This window comes from Montipora capricornis, unplaced genomic scaffold (assembly GCF_036669925.1).
Source record: "Montipora capricornis isolate CH-2021 unplaced genomic scaffold, ASM3666992v2 scaffold_312, whole genome shotgun sequence".
Taxonomy (NCBI): Eukaryota; Metazoa; Cnidaria; class Anthozoa; order Scleractinia; family Acroporidae; genus Montipora; species Montipora capricornis.
Window position 1 is genome coordinate 1 of NW_027180052.1, and position 10,000 is coordinate 10,000.

Sequence of the window (10,000 nt, forward strand, 5' to 3'; positions counted from 1 at the left end):
AATAACGCCACAAAACAATGATATCATTGGTTAAAAGAGCATGAATAATCGTACTGCACGTCAAGCACGGATTTTAGCAGTTATTTTGCGGTCCTCTGATACTGTTGACGTGAATTCACCAAATTTGAAACTTAATTGTGGTAGAGAGCGACGAACAATGTATAGAAGTAGAGAGAGAAGATTGAAAATTTATCGTTGGGCCGAGGACCTTGTGTCTCGCACATATCCTCAAATTTAGTCAAAAATGAACACCAAAATGAAAAACCATTGACTTATTGTTTTGAGGCGCTCGAGCTTTTGTCGACTTCTCTGTTGCATAACCACCTCAGAGAAACTCTTCCCCGCCCAAACGTTTTCAATTTTTCTCCGCTCTAGGATAACTCTAACCAACTCAGAGTTAATTCATTCGGAATTATTTCTCTTGCTCTTGACGCTTACAGTAAAATGTTCAGTATTTCCAAGAACTTTAATTGTTCTGTAGTTTTTGTTCCTCAGGATACCGGGTAAGCTGATCTAAGTTTCACAAATTCCTTTTCAGGCGCAAAAATTTCGTAAAGAATAGTTGATGAACTTTTGAGAAACAGGACCCCGGGGACAAAATCGATAGCCACAGGCTCCTCTTAAAAGCGTTACTCACTCCAGAAAGACGGGTAAAGAAAACGAGGCAGGAAAATTCAGTAAAGAAAGACTAACAAAGCACTCGACTCTTACCGTTGACGGTATCAAACCACGTCAGCATGGCCTTGTGTCGCATTGGACAATATTTCTTTGCGGTCTCCATGCTGGTACACTTGGAAAATGCCTCCTTATTGCTCTCATTCTCTGGAATCTTTTCCTCATTGAAAAACATGCTCTGATCTTCCAGTCGCTTTTTGAAGTCTTCTACGGCTTCGCTGTCATTTTGTTTGCCAGTAAGTTTCTTTGCGATTACCACGGCTCTCGGATAAAGTTTATTTAGCATTCGTTCACCTAGAGCGTACACCTCGTCCGGGCTCATCTGGTTGGTAGTGAAGTAGGGAAGTATCATTTCATAAGCTTTGGTGCCATTAAGATCTTCTCCAAAAGGAAGTTTAGGGTTTGTTCTCTCTCCGGTGCTTGTTCCGTTCCTGTAGATAAACTGCAAGGGGAGAGTAGCTAAGCCACTGGATATGTTACTGGGGACACAATACTGCGAATGATTAAATTCCAAGTATTTCAACAAGCTGTCCAGAGGCCTTCCAACATATTCAACCAGAGCTTCATCGATGGAAGCTCGCACGGATTTTCCATGTTTCTTTTCCCACGCTTGGGAAACGCTCAGGTCGAGATCGGCCAGCCATTTCGCATCCCGCATTTCTTTTGTGTAGGATTCATTTAACACACCTGGTGGTCGAGATGAAAAGTAGCGAATAAAGATAGCGTCGCTACTGATTTTAAACTCAGTGCAAGGAGCTGGAACACATCAACTTCAATTGACTGCCTCCGTTAACTAAATGCTCCGGCAGAGCATTTAGTTAATTTTAGGGAATTTTAATTCAGTTCAATTTTAAAGTTAAAACTTTCTTTACGAGTAGTGGATCCAGGATATTTTGACTCTTTTATGGACAGAATCGGTCATTTCAAGCAGCATCCCTTTGAAAATACTGTAACACCAAAACGAAGCGAACATAACAAATTGTACTCGTTTCGAGGGCATTCACTTGAAATTCGGATATGAGTTCTCCGAAAGCTGAAAAGGGGACAAAATAGCTTTCTAAATAAACAGATGTTAGCTAACTACGTCGGCAGCGGCATTAAACATACTTGCTTTTACCTCGAATTTCAGAGTAGCCTAGTAGCTAATATCTCCGGGTAGTGGCACAAAAGAATAGAACCACAGCATCCTTTTTTTTTTTTAAGAATCCCAACTGGCCGGAGGCAAAACAGTTGATATTTACACTGAGTGCAGCTTAGAAGTTGCTACCAACAAATTCAACGTGTGGCAGAATGGCTCTTGAACCCGGGTGGCAAATGGAACGTTTTAACGCTAAGTGCAATTTCGTACAGTTGGTCGGCATACTTGGAAAATCGCTTAATATTACGCAACGGTCACTGACCGCAACTGAAATTTTCCAACAAATGGTAAGCATCCAAGACCTCGGGGATTCGATTCCTGTTAAAGCCTTATTCGAAAATATTTTAGAAGCTGCTTAAAGAAAACGATCTTCACCTTTCATGAAATACCCAACCATCGCTTATATTATATTGCACTCTAGCTCTAACGTGATCTTTCGGCGTAAAAAAAGATACGCACAATGAAAGTAAACACTCTACAACAGTGGCGTTACACCGAACCCTTTTACCACGGTAAAAGGCCGGTTTATCGTGGTAAAGAGTGGAACCATGTGTGAGCGCTATACCACGGTGGATCTCCATGGATACGTCAAAAAGAACAGAACTGAAGAATCCCCCGCGACATCTAGTGCATCGTGGTAAACAGTTCCCAAGACGGAATGACCAATCGTGAATAATAATAATAATTGAAGAAAAAAACATTTTAATACTCATAAAAAGCCTATATACAGACAACGGTGCTAAATATTAAAATCCTATTAACAAAGTTAACTTCTAAAAGAAAAAAAGTAAAACATTTCAAAACACCATTCGATTTCTGTTAGCTGAAACAATATTGTTTTCAGGGAAGTAAGTAGCTCAAGTTCAACTATTCCAGCGATTCGTAATAACAAGATAAAAATACAAATTATAAAAAGTCATAGCGTCTTAAATTTGTCATCAGAAATAATAATAATAATAATAATAATAATAATAATAATAATAATAATAATAATAATAATAATAATAATAATAATACATTTGGTACTTATATAGCCCATTCCAAAGCATGTCTCAATGGACTTTACAATAAAGAGAAATATTAAAAATATGATACCAAATTTGTTTTAAAAAATATGAGAAAAATAATAAATATCTGGATATAAAAAAATAAATATATATATATACAGAGTCAAGTCAAAAAGTCGATATCATTGTCCAAAAGAAGAAGTTAGATGGGACAGGAACCCATGACCCGCAGCCTACAACTCTACTGTGTTCGTGTCACGGGGTTTTCACAGACCGATGACCAATTACAAGAAATTAAGCTGACGTCATAGGGTCACCGAACCGGAACTGCCTTTGTTTTTTCCGGAAAAGATAGTCTAAAAATAGATCGGTCTGTAAAAATGCCGTTACATAGGCCCAGTATGGGAGCTGTAGGCTACGGGTCATGGGTTCCTGGATGGGATAAGAGCTAAGAAGTGAAATTTAGACTTTCCAAATACCTCAGAAGACCAAAAGTGGGCAAAATTAACGCGGCTTTGATATCATGGCCAACAGAGGATGGCGCACTTCTTTGCTGAATGAAACGTGGAATAAAGTAGAATCGGTGAGGACTGTACTTGGTGACGAACAAGAAGTATTAGAGACACTCTTGCTACCTCTCTTGAATTCTCCACAATTTTGTGGTTATGTTTTCGCTACAATCTTGTTCTGCTTTAGGATTTACCTCTCTTAACACTCTTGCGGGTGACCAGAATAACCTCGGTGACATAAACCCAAGATAACCTTTTACCACGGTTGTACCTTTGGAATGGGGTTTACCTCGGAATTCAATTTTAAATCCTGTCAATCATAGTTTTTTCCAACATTCCAAACTCACAAGTCAAACAGAATAAACAGTCAGGTGGATGGGAAAAGGCAAGATTCTAATGTGGAGCCAAAAACGGGCAAACGTTTAAGATTCGAATTTACTCTCTAACAAGAGGCGCTAAGTAGCCTATACTCATGCGCTGTCAGGTTATTTGTACTTTTGTTGACAGTTTAATAATAATAATAATAAATAATAATAATAATAATAATAATAATAATAATAATAATTAATTGTACACCACAAAAAAAGGTATATAGGTGTTACAAGAATCTATTTTGAGAGAAGTTGCTCTTTACCGTGTGAGTTCATTGACCTATACTTTTCATCTTTATTTGAAAGAGTCTGTTTTTTTCGATGGGTCCATAGACCTGTACTTTTCAAAACAATTTGAAGGAAGTTCCTATTTTTTCTCTGGGTCCATTGACATGTAAATTTCTCTCCTCTTTCTTCCAGTTTGCTGCAATTTCTGAAGTAGATTTATGCTTTCTTATTATTTGTTTCCTTTCTATATTTGATAATTCACATAAACATCTAAGAAATGCAACCTTATAGTTTGTTTCAAAACAATTAAATTTACTTTAAATAATAGAACAAAAGAGATCAATAACAGAATCTGCATTTGAAAATACTTTTGCTACATTTTTTGGTTCAGAACCATTGTATACCAAAACGTGGTAACCCATCTTTGCTTTGCATACCACTGGAAAACACAACTAATGCAGTAGCTAGAAATTCACATCAAAAAGCCTGTGCTGCTTTCCTTATTATCCAAAATGGCAGTTTTAAGCTGTTGTTTACTGGGAACCACTTTACAAGATAAATTTCCCAGACATCTTGGTCTATGAATAACTTTTACATGGCCAGCGGCCTACGTCTAATTTCTTTAGAAAATCAGAAATAAAAACATATTTTGCTGGAGTAAGATTTCTGATAAATTGCTCTTCCATTCTCAATGATACTATCAACTGTTTGAGAGGTGCAATAGTTACAAGACTTTTGAGGTGGAAAAACAAATAGAATAAAATGACACAGGAGAAGACAGATAAACATCATTTAAGTGCTCCTACGGTCTAAAATTTTAGTTTCGAACATATAATGAATGAACAATGCTTCCACTGTTGCTTTACATTTTAATAATGTTAACACATTTTAATTTCATAAGTAACAGATGTTTGTGCACATATATTCTGAAAAAGTTGTACCAAATTCATTAATGAATCTATTTCAATTGAAGTACATGTTGCAAATGGGTCCCATACCTACTAAATCTCTGCCATGAGAGTAAAAAATTTTACACCTCCAATTAGGCAGACAGTATATTGCTACTGTGTAAAGTTCAAGTGTTAGAATATATGCATAATTATCCATGAGCAAAGAATCAAAGGCAGCTAACATTGATATAACATAAGGAAAGTCTGAAATTATAGGAAGTGCACTAATTAGCAAACCACTATAACTATCACTGTATGTCAACTGATAATTAAGGTAGCTTAAGTTATAACCATAACAGGCAAATCTGTCAAAAATAGGAGTCCCTGTTTGCATGATTGTGACAAAGGTGAATACATACGGTATTATTCCCAATGTTTATAATTTGAACCAAGTCAACTGAAGAGGTTATTGGATTCCTGAAATTTTAAACAAGTGCCGACAGAGACATTGCCACACGTTGTGTGCCTGCATTTGCCGTACCAAATACTTCAACATTACCTTGACTGTATGGTGCGGCAATAGTTTTAGTTGGATCAACAATTCCTAGACCTGGGTTGTTTGTACGTCATTTGCGAGTCGAATTAACTCAGGAATGTAAAAGCGATACAAATAGAACTTTGTAAAGCCACAGATGGTTAATTTGTTACATTTCATAAATGTGAACCAAACTTTTCAACACTGGCAAATAAATGGCCTCTAAGTAAAACAAAAGTAAGACAGAAAACCAGAATTTCCCCTTGAAGCATCCTCTAAATTCCTTTGCCACCAAATAAACAGAATGCATATCAACGACTAGTCTGTATCAGGGGCGGATTTAGGGGGAAAGGGGGGGGGGGGGAAAGGGGGCCGCGGCCCCCCCTTTCAGTTCGTCGGAGATTTATTTTTTGTCAAAATATACAATAATTTTATAATTTTGTAAGCAGTCTGTTGGAGCTTTTGATTTTTTTAGCTAAAGCATGATTTTTTGCTAATAGTATGACCAAAGTGGTGCGAAAAAGCTTTTAACGTTACCGGCGTTAATGTTATCCTTTTGAAATGACGAAGAAAACTGGATGAGAATTACCGTGACTTGTCTACAGTCAACCTATTTTACAGAGACTGTAACAACGTAAAATCTTAATGTATATACATTAATGTATAATGTATATACATCTAGTCTTGTTTTAACTTTTCAACCAAATCATTTATATATATAATTATATATATTTTGGTTAGGTACAATGAGAATAACATTGTGACACGTACGTGCTTATGACCTGTTCCATCAAATCAAGAACCCTGTGTTCATTGCTGGCTTTTACACTGCCAAGCATCTTTTTGGATTCAGGGTAGGACTTAGCCGTTCGTTAAACCAGGGTTCGACATTGGATGTTATTGAGGCATACAGGCATATTAACGTGGTGAAAGATCAGCTGGCAGATATACGCAAGGATGCAAAAACAGTGTTTGCGCATTCAGTGCATGAAAAGATTCAGAAAATGGCTAAGAAAGCATACGTAAAGATCACCATCCCGCGCACTTGTGGTATACAGACACTTCACTCGTTTCTTCCAAGGCTGTTGTGACTTTGGAGCGAAGAGTCACAAACCATGCATCATTATAACCACAACTTATAATTTTATTCAATATGGAATCCTGATATTTTACTTTCCAGATTGCACCAGATTGCATGTAAGAGCACACAAATTTTCAAAATTTTCTGGGGGGCATGCCCCCAGACCCCCCTAGAATCTAGCGCCTAAGGCGCTACCGAGGCGCGCTAACGCGCGTTGATTAGTATTCTTGTTCGGCCCCCACTTTCAAAAAATGCTAGATCCGCCCCTGTGTATTGTTGAAAGAATTCCCCATTTTGACTTCGTCCCATACCCATACTGACAATAACAGAAGTTCTAAGAACAGTTCAGATTGCAAAACGTCGGATCAGTTTTTTCTCAGGTAGTCTCAGTTTCGCTCAAAGCTGCCCTAAGGTTCTCAAAGATCACTAGGAGCTGAGATGACCGGCATGTTGATGGAGATCAGTTTGAATGACCTTTATGTTGATCCCCGCTCTCGTGCAAAGTGTTTATTTGTAACACAAATTAGAAAAGATATATATAATTTTGTCTTTAATGTCAACAACTTAGCTTTGGCTCCACAATCGAAAAAGATTTATTCTAACAGCTCGATCCATACGACCCGGGCCATACGACCGCGACTACGATCACAAAGTTTGTACAGTCAAGATTCGATGATTCGGGCGCGACCATGCACATCCAAGAGAAAATGACACATCTTAAGGGCTAGACTTTCAAAAATCCTTCGTCTCGTGTGGATTCGCGTCCGAAAAATCATGCTTCGCTCGCCAAAACATTTTCTCCCGGGATTCTCGTGAGGTGGAATTGTGGCAAGTCTACTTAAGGGGTTGAAACATGAGAGGGATGGTTGATTTCTTCAAACATGCACTGTTTATTTTGTCATGCAAAATGGACTGATATTCCAAGCATACATACATTTTAACACTCTAATACTTCTTAACAAGTCTTTCTATTAATTTTTCTGACTCAACAATACATTTTTCAGCAGCTATTAATTGTTTTGAATAATCCCCTACCCCCCGCCCCACGTAAAGTTACAGTCTGTAAATGTATGCAAGCATAAATTTCCATGCACTAACGTGACACTGAAAACAAGAAATGGAGGGTATTTTATACATGTACCTCATGCGCTTGCTGCGCATGAGTAATAAATCCAAGTTGCCTTTTTGTTTGTACAAGTAGCAGGTGATCGGAGTTGAGCGTGACACGAAAGAAAGTCATCGCATGTCCATTTCTCGCGCTTCTCTGTCGATCCCGTTACACTCGACAGAGTGAGAAAAGGGGTGCAAACAAAGAGCTGCTTGTTTGCCGCTTCGCGTAACCGCATATCAAGTTAAACAGTTATCGAGGGAAAAACAAGGCCCGGTTATTCAAAAGCCGATTAACGCTAATCCCAGATTACAAATTAACCTAGGAGTTTATTTCTCTACTCCCAAATGCTGGTCCTTTACGTTAGGAGAAGTCAATTGTGAAAAACAAAAATAAGCGAAAGAAACTTTCACCAAAAAGTTGAAAACATGAAACAAACGTTTACGCAAATCCTGGATTAAGTTAATCGCGGCAATTCCACGGTTTTCTCACATAAAGATACTTTGCGTGACAAAGAGATGAAGTTCTCTTGATTGAAGAAAGATGCGCCTTGGCTTGCATCGAGTGGAGAATTTGAGTCTATAAACTTGGAATATAAAACTGAAAAAAATGGAAACAAATTTGCAGCTGGGTCCAGCTAGGTGTTAGCCTAGTCTGGGGCTGCTCTGTACGATGACAAATCTAATGAATGAGTTTTTTTTGTAAATAAATGGAATGAAACAATAAGAAATTTTACCATACCTCCTGGTCCATTTTGTGACACCTTAAAAAACACACGCTGGATGGAATACAATCCGTCTTGGCAGTCTTCCACCGACCGGACAAATCCGGCCCCGACACCGTACTTCACATTCTCGATATACTGCATCAACGAATCGTTCAACTTTTTTAAGTGATCTATCACAAAATCCACATCATCCAATGTTTTTGGCCGTATTCCCCACTTCTTGTAAGTGAAATGGGCCTGAAGATCGCGGCCAACCTCACAGATCGGCTGCCAGCAGAACTTATTGGGTCCCAGCATCCAATCACCTGCGAAGTAGTTTTCGTCGTATGGCGTACCAAAGTTGCTCTGCAAAAAGTGCTTGACTTGAGCTATCGCTTTAATCTCGCGTGGTTTCAATTGGTTGCTATTCACCGATCGATCGATTTGAAGAGCTCGTTTATACAATCGCAATGCCGCAACCGTCCGGTCACGGATGGCGCCAGGATGTGAGTTGTACGGACTGAAGTCTTGACGGATGCTCGCCGGAGTGGAGTCAGGGTCGTAAACGGCGTTGTTAGGGTGCATCTCGTAATATGTAGATTTGACTTTTGCTAGAAATTCATCCAGTCCGACGCGCTTAGCTTCATTGGAATATTCACAACGTTTGGCTTCGCTAATAATCTTGGCCTTTGATCCTTCTCTCATTACTTCGCAGTTTTTAGTTTGGGACAGCCTTGTCCCACCGACTGCAACAAGGATGATTCCAACTAAACAGAAGACAACCGCCACACCTAAAGCGATGTAAAACGGAACTTTAGAGGGTGCTTGTACCTCTCTTAAAATGTACTTCTTACCAGGAACCTCCATTTCTCCACAAGGGAATCTCAATGTGAAAATTACTCAACCGTGACTAAACATGTCAAGTTAATCCAACACTCGTGTTGACTTAAGGGCCTGTCATTTGATCTTGAATTCAAGGACAGAGAGGAGGTGTTCTTCTCAGCCAGCCGTTCAGGATGAAGTCACGGAATGCTAGCTATAAATCAGCTATTTATCTGATTATTTAATGATTTATTCATTTATTTATTTGTTCCTACAAAAATAGTCTAAAATGAAGGTAAAGGGAAACAAAACAGAGGTACAGAAACAAACAAATCACTTAGGTGTTTTTCACTTTACGTCATAGTCGCCATGTTGGCCTGAGGGCAGACTTGTCACTGATTTGCAGTTTTGTTCACTTTTAGCGAATATAATGTCACGGTGGCTTTTCGACGTTGTGCTTAAATCGCGGACAATAGAATTTTACAGGTTTGGTGAAGAACACTAGCCCAGCCTAAGGACGCTACTCTGAGAGACTCATTGCGAAAGGCCAGCCATTATCCACATTTGAGAAAGATATAAGAAATCGTAAGAACTTGCTTGTTCATCTCGTAAATTATGGGCACGGCTGACGGAAAATCTCAAATTGCACTCGCTTAGGGCTCATGCAACTGGAGAACTTTCAAAGCGTCACCACGAAATGCACAAGCAAGATCATACGATTCTTTATTTATTATATACTCAACAAATGACTCCATCGCTGCATGTGTTTCCATAGCAACTTCCGTATGGCAAGCTATAATTGACTTCTATTGCCCTCCGAGTCGTTTAACCATTTACTTGTTATGCATTCGTCTTTGACCAATCAGAATTGTGATATTCTGTTGAGTTTTATAACAAATGTATACGTAGCCACTGTTGAAAAAAATTTTC

At 38.6% G+C, this 10,000-nt stretch overlaps 1 protein-coding gene across 1 annotated transcript in view; it reads right to left on the bottom strand.

Moving 5' to 3' along the window:
• Positions 1-528: 528 nt before the first annotated feature.
• Positions 529-10,000, bottom strand: part of LOC138035204 (uncharacterized) — a 10,092-nt gene continuing 620 nt past the window's right edge. The window contains exons 1-2 of the mRNA XM_068882024.1: positions 8,284-10,000; positions 529-1,362 (exon numbers count right to left, since the gene is read on the bottom strand). The exon at positions 8,284-10,000 is cut by the window's right edge and continues 620 nt beyond it. Of these exons, the coding sequence (XP_068738125.1) occupies positions 689-1,362; positions 8,284-9,115 (1,506 nt within the window). The 5' untranslated portion in view covers positions 9,116-10,000 and the 3' untranslated portion in view covers positions 529-688. The remainder of the gene's footprint in view (positions 1,363-8,283) is intronic.